The sequence below is a fragment of the Solanum verrucosum genome, unplaced genomic scaffold, assembly GCF_900185275.1.
Source record: "Solanum verrucosum unplaced genomic scaffold, falcon-dt-bn FXZP01000176.1, whole genome shotgun sequence".
Lineage (NCBI taxonomy): Eukaryota > Viridiplantae > Streptophyta > Magnoliopsida > Solanales > Solanaceae > Solanum > Solanum verrucosum.
Window position 1 is genome coordinate 2,818,039 of NW_026020412.1, and position 18,856 is coordinate 2,836,894.

Consider the following 18,856-nt stretch of genomic DNA (forward strand, 5'->3'; position numbering starts at 1 on the left):
CAGAACATGAGGACTCACCAAGTCTTCAATAATCAATCAATCAACTAGCCATGAGCGGGAGGAGAAGAAGCGTCAGTCCTTACATTATTAAACAATGTAGGCACAAGTATGCATTTAGTACATTCCATGTACTAAGTATGAGGGACATGCATAAAAACGTGAAACAATAACATCTGAACATTGTATTCACTATTCAGTTTGCTGCACCGAAATAATCACGAGCTCTGTAAGTCCACTCAGAACTAGGTCCATTTAGAAGTTTTTGTGGGTTACTATACTGTTAGATGATTGATGTCAAAACATAAAGGTACTTTCTGTTTCCTATTTTTATCGCACTACTGAATGTCTACTGTGTTTTAACTTAATGTAGCTATTTTTGGCTTACAGTTTCATGTTAAGCTTGTGTCCTGAACACTGTAACCTAGTCTGCTTTCTCTTAGTAGATATCAATACTTTGATGTTTGTATGTTTAATTTTCTATGTTCTTTTGTATACTTCTTAAAAATTCTTTTGGGTTTTGCAGATAGTCAGGCTGGAAACTCATTTACTTCATACATCACTGCAAAGGTTGTATATTTTATTTGTCGAAGGCACTGACTGAACCTGCTGGGATCTTTTTTCCTTACAAATTTCTTTGGCTTGGTTGTGCTATTTAGTTGTATATATACACAGAGATTTTCATTCTTCCTCTAATACTTTGTTCCTGATTTCCTTCTTCAGATCCTTGACAGCATTCAGTTGTCCATCAGAAATGTTCATGTTCTTTACCGTGACATGCTGACATCTTCGGTATTGTCTTACCTAATTGTCTTTGAGAATCTTTATATTTCCTTGTGTAGTCGATTTGCTTTCCATTTGAATTCTTGAGCTTGTTGGGCTATTCTCTTGGTCCTTAGCTTTCAGATTTTTGGCAATCCTTCATTGCTAGGTTTTCTCTGGGCTTCTCTCTCATCTCATTGTGCTACCTGTCCCTTTTTGGTCAACTAATATCTTGGATGAAGTAGAGAATTTTGGCCTTTATCAGGTGCCTCATTCACTTGGCCCAGGGCGGGGGGTTCTTCTAGATTGAGACTAGACAAATTCCTAGTGTCTACATCTTGGGAGGAATTGACACCCAATGTGATCCAGTTTTCTCTCCAGCGATTGCTATCCTACCATTCACCATCATGTTGGATGGAAGCAGAGGAAGACAGATGAGATCTCCTTTCAGATCTGAAAACATGTGGCTAAGTGTGTCGGATTTTGGGGATAGAGTGCCTGGTTGGTGGAGGAGTTATGCACTGGAAGGGAGGTCTTCTTATAGGCATGCCAAGAAATTGAAATTGGTTAAAAAAGACACAAGTGTGTGGAATTAAGAGGTATATGGGAGGGTAAAAGTGAAAATGAGGGAGGTTATGAATGAAATAGGGGAGTTAGAGAGGATAGAAACAGGGAGCGAGTTAGAGGGGAGCGAGAAAGAAGGGTTGAAAAGGAAGCTAGCTGAGTTGGCTTTGGCTTAAGAGGTTAGCTAGAGGCAAATGTCGAGGGTATTGTGGTTGGAGGAAGGGAATTCAAATACTAATTTTTTTCATAGGGTAGCAGTCTAAAATAAGAGAGAATTTCATAGAGTTGGTGGAGGTAAATAGGGTTGTGCATTTGGGAAAGAGGAAGCAGAAGGGGTAGTAGATTTTTACGAACATTTTGTTCAAAGACGAAGCGACTTGGAGGCCTAATTTGGGAGGTTTAGACTTCGATCACATCAGTGGGGAGGAGTGTGTGTGGTTTGAGAGGGAAATCGAGAAGGAAGTGAAAAAGGCGGTCGAGTGTTGCGTGGGTGACAAATCTAGGGGGCTTGATGGTTTCTTGTTGGCATTTTTCAACATTGTTGGATTACAGTCAAAATAAAGGTGATTTTGAATTTTTTTTGAATGCTTCATTTATTGTCATCATCCCTAAATGGGATGGAGCCTCCAACATGAAGGATTATAAACCTATTAGTCTAGTTGGAAACTTCTATAAGATCATCTCTAAGGTGCTTTCCATTAGACTTAAGAAGGTGATGAACGAGACTATATCTATTTCCCAGAATGCTTTTGTGGAGAGTGGACGAATTTCAGATGCAATCTTTATGGCGAATGAAGTGGTGGATTCAAGGAGAAAGCAAGGAGTGCTATGTGTATTTGCCAGCTAGATCGTGAAAAGGCCTATGATCATGTGAACTAGAGTTTCCTAGATGTTGTTATGCTGCTAATGGGTTCTGGGGATAAATGGAGAAAATGGATCAATTTTTGCATCTCTTCAATGAGATATTCTGCTTTGGTGAATGACAATCCTTGCGGTTTTTTTGGGAGCTCGAGGGGTTTAAGACAAGGGAATCCTATTTCTCCAATGTTGTTTGTCATAGTAATGGAAGCGTTGAGCAAGATGATGGATCTAGCCGTCACGGGATGATTCATTAAGGGTTTCAATTTTGTTGTTGGGTGTTGGAACTCTTTCGATTTCTTACTTATTGTTTGCGGATGATACTCGGGTTTTTTTTTTGATGCAACTAGGACCAAATTAAATTATTTAGGCCAAGTCCTCACTTGGTTTCAAGTGGTGTCAGGCTTTATATTAATTAATTTAAGGAAGTGCGAGATTATTCCCATAGGTGAGGTGGGTGGCATTGAATCTCGCTCAGGTTTTGAATTGCGGGGTTGGGGCCCTCCTGACTACCTATATTGGTTTACCATTAGGTGCTTCAAACAAGAATCATACAGTGTGAAATTTGGTTCTTCAGAGGATTGAGAAGATATTAGCATATTGGTCGAAAAGCTATCTATCCAAAGATGAAAAAGAAGCGCTCATTAAGAGTACTCTTTTGAGCATTCCTACTTATTACATGTCTTTGTTTCATGCTTCAGCTTCGGTCTCAGGACAGATGGAAAAGATCCAAAGAAATTTTCTTTGGGATGTGATTGATGGGAAGGGCTTGACATTAAAGAGTTAAAGGTGTTTAGCAAAGCTTTGTTAGGCAAATGGCTTTAGAGGTTTGGGGTGTACGTTAATTCTTTCTAGAGAGGGATGATAATTGATAACTACGGAGCTATGGAAGGGGAATAGGGAACTAGAGATGTGACTATGCCTTCTGGGTGCTATTTGTGGAGGAATATCTTGAAGGGATGAGATGAATTAAGAATAAACATCTCATTCAAGGTTGGAAATGGAAGGAGCGTAAGATTTTTTGGAACATAGGTTGTTTGGAGACAATTTATTGAAAGATGAGTTCTGGAACCTATACAGAATTTCTTGCCAAAGAGACGTGACAATTCAACATATTAGGGGGACACAATGTGGAAAGACTTTTTGGGACTTTAGATTTAGGAGGGATTTCCATGACGGGGAGATGATTGAGTTTCAAATATTGTTGGCTTTGCCCAATATACAAGTCACAAAGGTAGATAATCCTAATGCTTTGTGGTGGAATACGGGGAATAATGGTATGTTCTCGGTCAAGTCTTTTTTTATAAAAAATCCTTTTGGTTAGGGAGGAGGATGTTTTCCCTTGTAACATAGTTTGGATACCAAAAGGTGTTTTTTTTTTCACTTGGTTAGCTATTAGAGGGGTGATCTTGATGGTGGAAAATCTTAGAAAGCAAAAAGTAGTTTGTGTCAGCTGGTGTTATATATGCAAGGAAGCAGGCGAGGATGTGGATCATCTTCTTCATTGTGATTTTACCATGAGGTTATGGCGGGATATATTTAGGTGGTTTGGTACTTTAAGGGCAATGCCAAGAACTACGAAAGAGTTGATATTTAATTGGCAGAGCGGGAGAAAGAGGAGAAGACGCAGGGCATGAAACACGGTTTCACTCGCGTTGATGTGGGTGGTATGGAGAAAAATATGAGAGCTTGTGATGGCGTAGAGTCTTGTTTTTCTCAATTGAGTAGCCGCTGGTCCTTTATTTTCTTTTGGTGCACCTATAGAATTCCAAGTTGTATAGGAGATTGGGTGGAGTTTGCGAGAATCATTTATTATTGTAGATTCTTTACCTTTTGGCATACCCCTTGTATATGGCCAGCTTTTTGGCCATGTTTATGAATGGAAATACGTTTACCTGATCAAAAAACAAATTTGGCCATAAAAGATGTTACTAGTAATAAAAGAAATGTAAGACACATTTATGGGTTTCTTAAGGAAGAAGCCATTTATTTGCATGTTAATGTTTCTTGATCCCTTTTATGTGTTCTTAACATTGCTAAAATCCATGGCAGAAAGTTACATATCTTGTCTTTGCATGTCATTCTGCCTACTAGTTCTCTCATTTCTACGGCTCTTACCATGAACAAATGTGCTCTTCCACCAATACTTTCTATCAATGTTTTTTATGACAAATGGTGAGATTTCTGGCTACAATCGTTCTCTATATGCTATTTTAGATCTTTAAAGTAGCTCGAGAGCTCTAGGTGCAGAATATTATCTGTATTTTGATCATTTACAGTTGAACTTTACCTTTTTCTCACACAAAGAATCTATAAGACAGATGTAGTATTACTCATTCTTTTTGAATAAATTTTCTTCTGTATAAACAAAATATTACCAATGAACCTGCCTCCGTCTTCTGTAACATCTTTTTTGTGATGAGTATTTCTTTAGCCATTTCTTTGCCGGAGTAGGGGGTTTAACTGTAACTTTTTTGGTTCAGGTTACTTGTAAGAATTAAGTGAAGTGTTGTTTATTTCATTTAGTGTCTATATTATTCTAAAATGTTCTGTTATATTAGTCATCATTCCAAGCAATTGTTTCCTTCTCCGTCAGGCAGTAACCGTGTTTGGTCTGAAGCTGTCAAGTTTGACAATTATGAGGCAACTAATTAGGTACAACTCTGTCCTGTATTTTTTTAATAGGTGTTGTATCTTTTTAACGTTCTTTGATGCAGTCACTTACGTTGATGAATTTGCGATGCTTAAAAAATGTACTGTTCTTTCTGTAAGTCATATTTCTTATGCATGAGATAGTCTATTTGTTGCGGATAATCTTGTGTTCTTCCTTGGAATTGGGATCCTTTAATACTTAAAAGGTGGGCCGTGATAATAACCAGCAAGTATTAGGTTGATTTGTCTGTCAATTTGCACATATCTATATGCTGTTTGGCCAAGCTTTTGGGAGGCTAAAAATGCTTATTTTTAAAATAGTGAGGTGTTTGACCAAGCTTTTGGGAGAAAATAAGTGCTTCTGAAGTTGTTTTTCCGAAGCTAAAAAAGGTCAACTTTTCCCTAAAAGCACTTTTCAGCAAAATACACTTAGAAGCACTTTTAGAAAGCTTGGCCAAACACAAATTATTGCTTAAAAGTGATTTTTAAATTTATTGGCCAAACAAAAATTGTTTCTATTACTATTTTGGAAAGCACTTGTCAAAATAAGTTGATTTTTGAAGCTTGGTCAAAGATGCTACTAGAGTCAAGACTTCAATGAGCTAGAGTAGTTGCTTTGGTTTAAATTTTCTTCCAGATTGCGATGTTGGAGAGGTATTCAGTATGGTCCTGTATTTGACATATACAGAAAGGAGATTTATTTGTCATTGTCTATACTAGTCAATCTTATTAGAAACTTAAGGTTATTAATACTTTGAAATTGCGGGGATAACTTTTTTCTTTTCCAAAAACAATTTTTTATCTGTCTAACAAATATGTACATGTGTTTCTCATTCAATAAAAAACAGAATATGTGCTTCATTTGGGCAAGGGTTATTTCGTCTGCTAATACTTCTGCAAAGCATTTTTTTGGTTTATAAGAATCAAAACCTTCACCATTTGTGTTTGTTTAACTGTGTGACCATCTCATCCAAAAGCTTAAGTTGTTAGAGCGAGCGTAGTTTTATTAACTTAGTTATTTTCTTCAAAACACCCCCTCACGTGTGGACCTAATTCTTTTTCATGGTCCATTTTCGGCTGCCGTGAGACTTGAACCCAGAACTGTGCCTGCTTTGAATACCATATTGAAGCGTGTGACCATCTCATCTAAAAGCTTAAGATGTTAGAGCGAACACATTTTTGTTTACTTAATTAGTGTCTTCAACAATGTCATTTATCCGAGTCTTTTGATATATTGGATGCTTTGACCCTTGTCCTTTGTCCATCTTCTAGTGGGAAAGTTAGAGATGGGAGTGTCAACAAACTTGGTGAAGTTAAAGGATTGGAACTCTATTGTAATACCTTACAAAGTAGTCATGAGGTGATGAGACACAATGCAGTGGATTCTAACAGTCAGGCTAGAGAATCAGAAGCAAAGAATGACAGATGCATGTTGGTCCCGCTAGATGTAACTTTGTCTCTTTCGGTATGTGAATTTGATACTTAATCTTTCTTCTTCTGTTATTTATTTGTTTATTTCTTTTGTGTTTTGAATTAAAAACAAAAAGAGAAGTCATACTTGAGTCTTTAATAATCTCCATTATCTAAAATGGCTTACTTTATTGCTTTCTATATTATATAGGTTAAAATTAACTGGACCACTTGTGTGCTTCCCAATAATTGAAATATAAGACATCTCAAAAGTGGTTCCATACCTTTCTTTCCATGCAATACATCCTCCATAAATTACTTCCTCAAGAGCACTTTTTATCCAACATTACTTAACCATCATTCAACTAAACCTCAATTCCAAGTTAGTTCAAACGAGCTATACGAGTCATCTGTATCTATTCTGCTCTATTAAAGGTGCATTTCATTACTTAACAACTCCCTAAAATGGCAGTTTTGCATCTCGAAAAATGAAAATATGATGTAAGGATGCTTCTATTATGATGGACATCCAACTTCTCATCTTGCATTTGAATATTAAATTTGAGTGGTAGAATCCCATGAAGCTTTATTCTTAATGTGCTATCTCTAAATCGTTCAACAAAAGATGCACTGATGGAAAAACCAAATTCTTATCTCGCATCTCATTTCCATCTGAATTCAAGCTTTACTATTTTTGATATGCAGATGAAATATGTTTAGCAGAGTTACCCAGTACATGTACTGGTGTGAGGTAGTAGACAGTGGTGGAGTAATCAAGGTGCACGGAAGTTGGCCTGGACTCCACCTCTATCAAAATATGTCACTGAGGAAAACTAGTTGTCATCAGGCTAGAAGAGATAAATTGTGTTCTGAAGATTTGTCGAGTGAAATAAGAGGCCTATAGCCTTACACCACATAAAGGACAAGTACCACTCAATCCCATGTACTGCGTTTTAAGAGAAAGTGATCTTGAAAAGCTCCAAGAATATACCACACCGCAGCCAGCATTTTCCCTTTCTCTAGAAGCTTTCCATTGTGGTTACGAATATCACACCAACTCTTAATGCTTAAAACTCACCAATTAAACCTCTACTACAGGTTTTCTTTTGTACTAATAAGTAAAAACTATGAACATGACTTTATGCTCTAAATAGCTATTTAAACATTTTCATATATAGTTTTAGTTTTCTTTTCCACATGGGAAATTTACCTGACTTAAATCTGTATTAGATTTTGATGAGTTGACTAATTTTTAAATAGGCTCATGTGCACTTGTTTTGTATTACACGGTGAAATTAACATGTTTTTTTGTTTGTAAACTTCCTGCCTTTTCATTTGTTTTCTAATGAGCTGTTATCCATTCCTGTATAGGTGAACCGTTTAGGAAGGCTTGAGAAAGATGTTCCTCAATATTTCATAAGTGTAGAGTTGAATAATGTGGTTAGTACAGGATATTTCCTACTATGTCAAAGAATTTCATTCGCCGTTCATTAACATAGTTGCTGATTTCTTTTCTCATTGCATATTAGGTTGTTTCACTGGATGAGATTCAAATACAACAGATCTTGAGCATTTGTGATTATTTGCTGACATGTCAATTGAGAGAGAAGTAAGATGTTGTCACCTTTTGCCTTGAATTTTTTTAATCATATCCAATAGTTTTTCATTTGTATCAGCTTTCTTGTAGAAACCTTTTCTTTGAGGATCACAATAGTTTTACCTTGAACTATTTTGTGTTCACTCAGACATTGAGAGATTTTCTTGGACTTTTTTCCTGTTTCCCCTTCCCATCTTTTATAACGAAGGATATTTTCTTGATGAAAGAAAGATTGAGAACTAGATGTTCTCAACCTAGAAACAGTTACCAAGTTCCATCGCATTGCTGTTTGTCTCTCAACCGAATTTTTGATTCCAACAACTTAAAAGGAGTCTGAGTACTGTTTAAGCTGTGCTGGTCGATATATTTTCATGATTAGCTGAGCTGCTAAAATCTTATTTATGGTGTAACGACCAAAAAATGGATGTGATGACACTCGTCTTAATATAACGATAAGTGCGGAAGTAAAATAAGAATGATATGTTTAACAACAAATAATAATGCGGATAACAAATCAACTTAATTAAATCCCCAAAACCTAGTTGTCACGTGTACAAACCTCTAATGTATTACAATAGATTTGAAAGAAAATGCAAGTCTCAAATGATGTTATCTCTAAAGTAGAACAAGATCATAAATGTGAGTAAGAGGGTCCGCTGAGATGACAAACAACTACCTCACAAATCTCCACAGGAAGCCTCGGACAAGAAGAAAGAGTATCACGAAGATCTGGGCTTATAACCTACACAATTGTAGAAGCAAGGGGTGAGTACCAAACAACACGGTACTCAACAAGCAAACTCCTAAACACAAAGCTAAGGGTATAGAATACGGGTACTCTTACCACCCCAACCGAACCTCCACAACTATAACCTGCATAAAACTAGCCCAACCTAACAATTCACAATTTCAATAGCACATAGTTCAACAACATCACTTCAACAGTTATCGATCAGCCACACACAAGATCAAGTTCACCAATCACAAGTTCCACAGAAAAGTAATCGCAAGTTCACAGATGAAAAGATGCGCAATGCAATTTCAAGTATAGTAATGCATGTATGACCTAACGATACACACCCGATGCTCTCAATTCGAGACCCATGGGTGATATATATTTCCATGGCTTTGTTGCGGCATGCGACACGACCCTTGATAATAGAATTTGTCGCGGCGTGCGACATGTCCCTCAAATCATAATATGCGTCGCGGCGTGCGACATGTCCCTTGAATCATAATATCCGTCGCGACATGCGACACTCCCCTCAAATAATAATATCTGTCGCGGCGTGCGACACGTCTTTTGAAATGGTACATCCTCTTTAATTGTTTATTCTTCCTCAATTCATGTAACACTTGTCACAACCATGTCTCAGAACCAATGCAAATGACATGTTCACACAATTAATGAGAAGATGACCATTTCCATAACAATGCACAATTCACAACAACACAATTGTGATACAATATCAACAATGAATCAATAAACCTTTCAAACCATTCTCAACACATCACACATCAATATAAAATTAAGTTGCCTTTTATTACCCCTTTTTCCTCATTAGGATCATTCAATATGAACAAGTCAACCCATCACCAAATTCCATTACTCCCCAACACATACCACAAAGAAATACACGATTCTATACACTTAACAAGGGTTGAATCAACAATTCACTCTGGGACTCGAGCCTTCCCCTTTCGTTGGGCTTCCAAATCAATGCAATCTATTCAAATAAATAATCACAATAAGATTTTGAAACTAACAACACCCATATTAATATTTATCTAGACTAGACCCAAAACTCACCCAAATCTACAATCAAGTTCCTAATCTTGATGCCAATTAACATGTCAACTCTCGTATTTCTCAAATTTTAAGCCCAGGGTTAAGTCTCAATTCCTTCAAATAACATAACTCTAATGGAATCCATATAATACAATACATCTAATATTTAATTACTTATCTCAATATATGAAAACTTAAATCATAATATGATTACCACAAAGTAATTCTTAATTTAATACATAACCCGTGACTTCTAACAACGAACCAGTACTATTCAAGTTTACTAGGAAATATTCAGAACATTAACCAATTCCTGTAAAAATATCATTTTCCAATGATTACCTCATCATGTCTCTCATTTCCTATTCAATTTTGTCATCATTACGTAGTTATTGGTTAAAATTTAACTGCCCACTACTTTTGGCCTAAGGATTTTCACAACAGTACTAATTCAATTGACTTTGTTCCTTTTCCTTAACAACTATTATATTAATATACTAATGTAGACGCAATACAATTTTCTATACACATTGAAGGAGTAAGGGCGTTGGTATGCTTTTACCTGGAAAAAGATGTTACCGTCTTGTGTTACGCTGCCTTCACCTATTTGAGCATAGCTCATTAAATGCTAAAATCCTATTTAATTATTCTAATACTAATACCTAAGTTAAGTGAAATAGGGTAATTAAATTATGGACTTGGCCCATTAACCACTAATTAAATTAATTATTTAACAACTATGTGTCAACTAATTAACTATAGTGAAATGAATAGTTCCAAAATTCTCAAACCAACTTCACCGACTTATCAGAAATGACTCGGGGAAACTATCGGGAGGGATAAAATGGTAATTTTATATTAATGACCTTTTGGGTCATTACATATGGTGAATGAAAGAATCTCTATGCAAATAGAATTATGTGTTAAGTTGCTGTTTTACATTTTTAACAGCTTATGGGGAAAGCCTGCATTGTCTGTTGATTTTCTCATCTCCATAACAACAAATGAATTTTGCAATAACAGAAAAGTGATAAATCCCCAATACATGTAACTTATTTATGTTAGAACTGAGCTATACTGAAATATTACTCTCCAGAAAGCTCAGCAATGCTTGGATGGTATAAATTTTGTGCTCCACAAAAAAATTGAAAATGTTAAAAATGTTGTGATGCTTGGAACAGTATCCCTCTCTATTAGAATTGAACACTGCGTCTGTATTTCATGGACTGAAAAAAGGGAGTGTGATGTGCTATCATTTGAAAGTTACGCCAAAATTTATTGGGTAAAGCATGCAGCTGCATACATGTAGCCTGCTTATTTCAGGTTTTAATGACGTCTCCACATGTTTTTTATGTCAAAAAAAAAAAATGACGTCTCCACATGTTTTTTCCCTCTATTTTTTCAGTTCGTACAGAGACAAGTATCTTGATTAAGCTTTACTTCCTTTGATTTATGTGCAAGATATAGAATGTGATGCTCATTAGAAGTACTACTTAGCTTAACACACTCCTAAATGTTCCTTATATTGCATGGCTTCGTATTGGGATATCAACACATGATTCTCCACTAATCACATTTAATCATCAATAAAATCCGAAACTACTTGTATACAGTAGTTTTCCTCCCTATATCAATGAATATGTTAATTTATCGATTAAAGGTTTTGAATATCTGCTCCGAACATTTCTGTGTTTCGTTCTATATTTAGTTTAAGACATGCTTTTCCTGTTTTTATCCTATTCTTTTTTTTTTTTTTTTTTGTTGCTTAAACATCCTATTCTTTCTTACTTCTTGGGTAAACATCCATCAGATGCATCAGAAAAGATTATCCTTTCTAAATTGTTGATGTTCTTGTAAGTGGTTCTGTTGTCTGTCCATTGTAGGTATGGACGGTTTCGTCCTTGGTGGAGTCCTTTAGGTAAAAAGATTAAAGGCTGGCAAACAGCATGGTGGCAGTATGCACAAAAATCTGTTTTACTGGATGTTCAACAGAGGCTGAGGAGAACTTCTTGGAAATACCTTGGAGAGAGACTGTAAGTTGATCTTCTCAAGAAACTTTTCTCCGATCAACATAGCAAAACATTTGGAGGACTTCCTTTTTTGTTTTGTTTATTAGATTATTTAGATGTAAATCCAATACAGTTAATTATTTGACATTTCATTTCAGCTTCATGTTCTTTTGCACTTTGTGAATGTTGAAACTCAAATCCTCCAGCTACTCATTATTAAAAAGGAAACTTATTCACTAGCTGACGGAAGTTTAATGATTTTTGATACCCTGGCCTGTCTTTTTTTTCTTGGCATTCATGTGCCACTTGTGTTGGATGGAATTAGGTTATGTCATTACTGTGATGAAAAAGTCCAGTGATGCACTCTTTTTTTTTTTTTTTTTTTTTTTTTTTTCAAATCAAGGGTTTCATTGATAATAACAAGGCCAACTTGGCTGTCTACAAGAGATATACCAAAACGAGAGAACTACAAAATATGGTTCTCTCCAAAAGTCACCCAATCCTCTATATAAACAGAAACTACATGGGTGTACCAAAAGAAAATAAGGGATTGGAGACTACTCCTCAATTAAGCAAATCTCATCTCTAGCCCTTCAAAAGGTCTCCTATTTCTCTCTTTCCAAATGACCCACATACATTAGAGCTAGAGGGGTAGCATTTCACGCCTAGTGCCTTCTTCTCCTAGCTCTACTTCCAACTGAACATCAACTCCTTCACTGATCTTGTCATTACCCAAGTGACATCAAACCATGTGAATGTATCCTCCCATAACCTCGTGGCTAATTTGCAATGTAATAAAATATAATCCACATCCCCACGAGTCTCCTTACATAGGAAACACCAGCTTATGTGGACAACTTTTTCACTTCTGAAGGTTCTCAAAATCACCCTCTAGTAGCTAACCACATGAAGAAGCACATCTTCCTCGGCAGTTGGCACCTTTGGTATCCATACCGCACCATACGGAAAAACATCCTCCACCCTCACCAAAAGCTTCCCATAGAAGGACTTGATAGAAAACACTTTGTTATTCCCCAAAGCATTGGATCCAACTGGCTCACATTGCTTTTGGAGTAAATCTAGCAATCTCTAAATCTGTCACCTGCCAGTCCTGAAAATTCCTCCTGAACCTCAAATCCCAAAAAGTTCCACCCCCTTGTGTCCCCCTAACTCGTGGAACAGATAATTCCCTTTTGCATGAAACCCTATATAGTACTGAGAATTCATCCATAAGCACCAAACTTCCACAACACTTTTTCCCCCCAAAACCTAACTCAGTTCCCCTCCCAACCCTAAAAGTAATTTATCATCGAAAACATCCCACCCCTTCATTATATTCATCCACACACCACATTCAAAAGGCATAGTAATCCCTTTTGTTCTCCACCCCCCTTCCATTTCACCAAAGCTTCTCCCTCCATCCCAAATCTCCACAACCATTTACCTAGATGAGCTTTGTTGAAAGTCTTCAAGTCTTTAACATCAAGTCCTCCCCACTGTTTAGGAGATGTCACAAATTCCCACTGAACGAACTGAAACTTCTTTGCTCCGTCCGCCACATTCCAAGGAAAATCTCTTTGCAACCTCTCCATCATACCTATAACTTGGGAAGGTCTGTTGAACAGGGACATGTAATATGTAGGGATACTCGATTGCATGCTCTTAATAAGCATTTCTTTGCCTCCTCTCGATACATATCTTTTCTTCCACCCTGCCAACCTCTTCTCTTACTCTATAAATGACCGGATTCCAAATGGCGAGATCCTGGTTCGATGCGCCCAAAGGTAATCATATGTAGGTAGTAGGGAGAGCCCCTACCCTGCATTGCAAGACTTGGGAAAGCATGTCAATGTTATCAACTGCCCCAACATGTATGATCTCACATTTGCTGAGGTTAATTTTAAGCCCTGAAACCTTCTGGGACCAAGTTAACATAAGATAGTCTAGTTGGATCCCATCAGCATCACAAAACACCAAAGTATCATCTGCAAATAAGAGATGGGTGACCGACATGGTGCCACTGCCACTAACCGCAACCCTTGATATGATCGCCCAAAACATCTCTGTCCATCATCCTACTTAGAGCTTCCATCACCAACATGAAAAGCATAGGTGATAAAGGGATCTCGCTGCTTCAAAATCCTCATGCTACCAAAAAAACCATATGGATTGCTATTCACCAAAACTGAGTATTTGATAGAAGAGATACAAAATCTGACCCACTTCCTCTATTTCTCCCCAGAGCTCATCTTCAGAAATCTGAAATCCAATAACTTCCAATTTACATGGTCATAGCCTTCTCATGATCTAAGCTTGCACAAAATAGCCAGCACATCTGGTTTCTTTCTCGAATCTACTACTTCATTAGCCACCAAAATGTATCTAGGATTTGTCTTCCTTTGACAAAAGCATTTTGCGATGAAGAAATGGTCTCGTCCAAAACTCTCTTTAAGTAGAAAGCCCCTTAGAAATAGTCTACTAGATGCTTCCCACTATACTAATAGGTTTGTAGTCCCCGATGCTTGAAGCCCCTTCCTTCTTAGGAATGATGACAATGAGTGAGGCATTTAAGTTCCTTTCGTATTCACCCCTTCTGAAACTCATCAATAGTACTCAAAACATCAAGTTTGGCTGTGTTCCAACAATTTTGAATGAAGGCCAGAGTGAAACCATCTAGACTTGGGGCCTTGTAACTCTCTACTGCCACCCACACCTCTTCCTCCTCAATAGCCCTCCCTAACCACTCACTATTTTCTCCTCCAATCTGAATCATCATCAGAAGAATTAGGCCAAAAAACATTCTGGGAAAGTACACCCACCCACCCCCAATTTAGGCCTCCAATTTGCTTCCTCTTTGAACAATAGCTTAGCTCCCTCTACCTCCTCTTCCCCTTCATAAGTCTCCCCCCAGCCTCCACAATCTCTATTAGATTCCTCCTGTTACTTGTTGCTGCTACCCTGTGAAAGAATTTGGTGTTAGAATCCCTTTCTTCCGGCCACAAGGCCCCCCAGCCTCCACAATCTCTATTAGACTCCTCCTGTTATTTGTTGCTGCTACCCTGGGAAAGAATTTGGTGTTAGAATCCCCTTATTCCAGCCACAAAGCCCTCGATTTTTGTCTCCAACTAGTCTCTTGAGCCAAAGCCTAAGAAGCTAGCTCCCCTTTTGAAACTTCTTTCTTCTCCTTTTCCCTACCATCTAACTCCCTTTCCACCTCTATTTTTTCTAATAATTCCCCTACCTTATTCATAATCTCCCTAATTTTCACCTCTACCCTTCTAAACACTTCCTTATTCGACACCCTTATATTATTTTTTGAGCATTTTTAATTTTTTAGCAAGTCTGAAAGGAGGTCTTCGCTCCATGTCATAGTTGATCCACCACTCGGCTACATTATCTCCAAAAGCTGTCACTCGCAGCCACATATTCTGGAATTTGAAAGGAGATCTCATCCTTCTGCTTCTACCACTGTTCAATCACATGATTGATGAATAATCTGAGATCAACTGTGGGAGAGGATATTGGATCACATTCGGCTCCTCTCAAGAAGTAGAAACAAGAAATCTATCCAGCCAAGATTTGGAAATTGATTCCTCTGACCTTGACCATGTGAAATTAGCAGCTGTCAAAGGCAAATCAATTAGAAGATGGTTATCGATAAATTCTGAAAACTCCTCCATAGCCCTGGATATCACCCCTGCAATCCAACCTCTCCTCTGTGTTAGAACAGTGTAGCATTCTCAGAATTTTCTTGGTATTTAGCAGTAGCTACTCTACCTAGTGGTTAATTGTTTAGGCAGTGCCCTAAACTACGATATTCAGCTTCGTTCCATTTTTCCTTTTTGATTGTGGTTCTTTGGTTGGGAAGTAGAGATACAATCATAACATATCTTTACCCATATATTGTACTTGAGCTTGTTCTTGTAATATGTTATACACTTTTTTACTTGTGCATGTATTAATTATTGCTTTCTATGGACAATAGAAAATGCTTTAGAATTTTTCGATACCTGTTAGATGCTTAGTTTTTGCTGTCTTGCTATCTGATCCTTTAGGTGCATAGACTGCTAGGGGTGGCAGTTTCAGCCCATATAAGTGAAATGGATCCATTTTTCCTATATTAAATTAAATGTATCACTCATATTTTCTTAAATGGGTAAATATGGACTTCAACCTATTTAAGCTCATACAAATATGGACAAAATGGGTAAACATGAGAATCCATATATACCCAAATATCACTTACTTATCATAACAAATCCCTAATGCACTATTTGTTTTTGAAAATAAAAAATAAAAAATTGTGGGGGGGATGGGGGTCGCAAATTGAAAAGTTTTTTTTGGTGTGGGTGGGAGTTGTCCGGGTGTGGGGTTAGGGTTGGCAAAATCAACAAAAACTAATAATTTATTTTAAGAAAAGTTTTTAATTTTTTTTTTTTTTGGGGGGGGGGGGTACAAAAATAAGATCTAGCTACATTTTCTATAATTCTGGAGTTCCTCTCTCTCTCATGATGACCCATCAAATTGTTGCTGAGTTTGCCTTCCTAATTCTTGAATGCATTCCCCTCACTCCCCTCGTGTGCCAACTGTGTAAAAGTTTGTGTGCATCCCTTGCGTTGTCCATCTTAGTTCCAAATGTTAAAAAAGTTGTGCAGAATTTGAGGTGGTTTGTGTCCTCTGGTTGCTCTTCTTGTAAAGAGCATCTGCTGCAAATTAGGTTGTGTTAGACATGCATTTTCGACTACTAACCAACTGAATATCTGGACTTTGTAAGGAGAAGAACTTCGCCAAACTTTTTCCAAAAGCCAAACTGATGTTGTATTCTGTGAATGTGTAGCATTACTTGACTGAAAAGATACCATCTTTCCTGTCTTTCCAACAAAAAATGTCTTTCTTGTCTGCATTTGTAGAATGGATTCCTATTTATTGGAGTAAGATGTCCTTTCTAATTCCCAGTCATTTCAATTCCTTCTGAAAATAATATTCCATCTAGAGCTAGTGTTCCGGTTGGCTGGAAGGGAAAAAAGGATGGGGAAAGCTAACTTGAGAGGTGTTGCTTCCAATTGCACACGCAAGTGTAGGTGGTCGCGCAAGTAATATAGTGGCTCTTAACAGAACCGAATTATTGAACCCAAAGGACTTGTCAATTAACTATTTACTAAATTATACTAATTCTAATTATTTATTTAAGGGGAGGATTTCAAAAGATGAATATATTAACTAAACTAAAAATAAAGATAAAAGAACTTAAATTAACTAAGAAAAGATAGATGTTTACACAATCAATGAATGAATCGATCTAGGATTATGATTTAACTAACAATCATGTTTTAGCATCAATTTCATGAACTTATTTGATTATATAGTTATTAATTCATGGGGTTGATAATATAGTCATGATCTCCCGACCTCTAACCGTCTACCACAATTGATAGCCTAACTATATCGTTGAGTGGGGATAAACTGAACCAACTATGGAGCATTACGTTGTCTTCCCGTATTTGAGCCAAGCAAGGCACCTAGGTATATCCCTATTCTAGACACAAATCAATTCAAGAGATGCAAGAAAAGATCATGCTCCTTATATTCCACGTTCTATCCTGTTATTCCTCTCCCGAGTTCAAAAGAAGACAGTAAATTTATTCTACTGGTGATCAAGCATCAAAATAGTAATCACAAGAATATAAGAACAACTACTATGATAAACAAATCATGCCGAATTAAAATCACCAAACAATCATATTGTAAGTAAATATAATTCAAGAACGAGAAGTTTAACTCCACATAGACATAAAACAATTACAATGAATCATTCAAAGAAAAGATGTAAAATAAAATAAAAGAGAAGAAAAGATGAAACCCTAAATCAAAAGTTAATTTCTACATTGTATCCTCCTCCCTTAATAATTATTCTTATGGACTATTTATAGATGTTGGAAACCCTAAATAAAATAATTGAGTCCAAAACAAATAGGAATCCAAAACCAAAAGGAATAAGAATTCCTGTACGCGTGAAACACTGTAGCCGCTCTTCAATTTGTATTCTTCTCTTCCCTTGCTGGCATTAATTTCTTTTGCAGTTCGCAATTTTGCAGCATGCAATTCTTATATATTTTATATTATTATATTCCATTTAATCCATTAAGCTGCCTGCTTGATTTCCTTTTTCAACCTTCCATCTTTAATTCGTTTTAGCTCCAAACTTCTTCATATTTCCACCAATTTAATCCTACAAATAAAATATACTATTAAGCACAATCCATAAAATCCAAGCTCAAAAAGGACAAATATAAATACTAAATATGAGGAAAATAATGATTTAAAATATGTAATTTGGCCTCACATCAAGAGGACTGGTGTGGCGTAGTGGTATGAAGTGGGTTGAGAACCATGATGTCTCAAGTTCAAATCCCAGTAGAGAAAAATCATTAGGTGATTTCTTCCCATCAGTCCTAGTCTTGGTGGACAGAGTTACCTGGTACCTGTTGCTGGTGGGAGATGACATGTATCTTGTGGAATTAGTTGAGGTGCGTTCAAGCTAGTTCGGACACCATGTTATTTAAAAAAAAACTTGAGAGGAGTATGTCCCAACCAAGCATCATGCCAAAAGTTAAGCTTTCTACCATCCCCCAACTTGAAGTATGTTTTGCCTCTAAAATCATTGCAGAGTGTCTTGATACTTTTCCAAACAGATTGACCATAAATATATGTGACTTATATATGATGCATGAATAAAGGAAACAAGTTACCTCTAAACGTGAAGATTATACATTTAACAAGAAATCTTTTCTTAAAAGAAGTTTGTTAGTTCAAATTTCATTAGAATGAAAATTCTTATTGTTGAGTCCTGTATCTTCTTTCACCCAGTATCCTTAATGTTCGATGATTAATATGACACATTTAGGGTGTTTTTAGGTGTTCTTCGCAAGAAGATATAGTTATGTTGGAAATGGTAGAAAGGTAATAATTTTACAAGATGCTATTCAATGTAAAATTTGTGGATGGGAGATAACTTTTAGGAGGGATGGCCATGATTTGGAGATTGAAAGTATTGTTCAGCTCCTTAGCAATCTGGAAAGATTAAACATTTAATTGGTGAGCTAGACTCTTAGAAGGAGCAAACCGTATAAAATCTTACCTACATTTGACAACCCTAGCACTCTTTGACCTTCTATGATTATTAGAAATGCCTAAGGTGGCATGTTTTACCATGATTGC

At 36.7% G+C, this 18,856-nt stretch overlaps 1 protein-coding gene across 1 annotated transcript in view; it reads left to right on the forward strand.

The window, feature by feature from the left end:
• LOC125840712 (uncharacterized) overlaps nucleotides 1–18,856 on the forward strand; it is an 86,021-nt gene that overhangs the window by 11,551 nt on the left and 55,614 nt on the right. Inside the window, exons 5-11 of the mRNA XM_049519678.1 lie at nucleotides 524–567; nucleotides 721–789; nucleotides 4,778–4,836; nucleotides 6,106–6,298; nucleotides 7,615–7,683; nucleotides 7,773–7,852; nucleotides 11,513–11,662. Of these exons, the coding sequence (XP_049375635.1) occupies nucleotides 524–567; nucleotides 721–789; nucleotides 4,778–4,836; nucleotides 6,106–6,298; nucleotides 7,615–7,683; nucleotides 7,773–7,852; nucleotides 11,513–11,662 (664 nt within the window). The remainder of the gene's footprint in view (nucleotides 1–523; nucleotides 568–720; nucleotides 790–4,777; nucleotides 4,837–6,105; nucleotides 6,299–7,614; nucleotides 7,684–7,772; nucleotides 7,853–11,512; nucleotides 11,663–18,856) is intronic.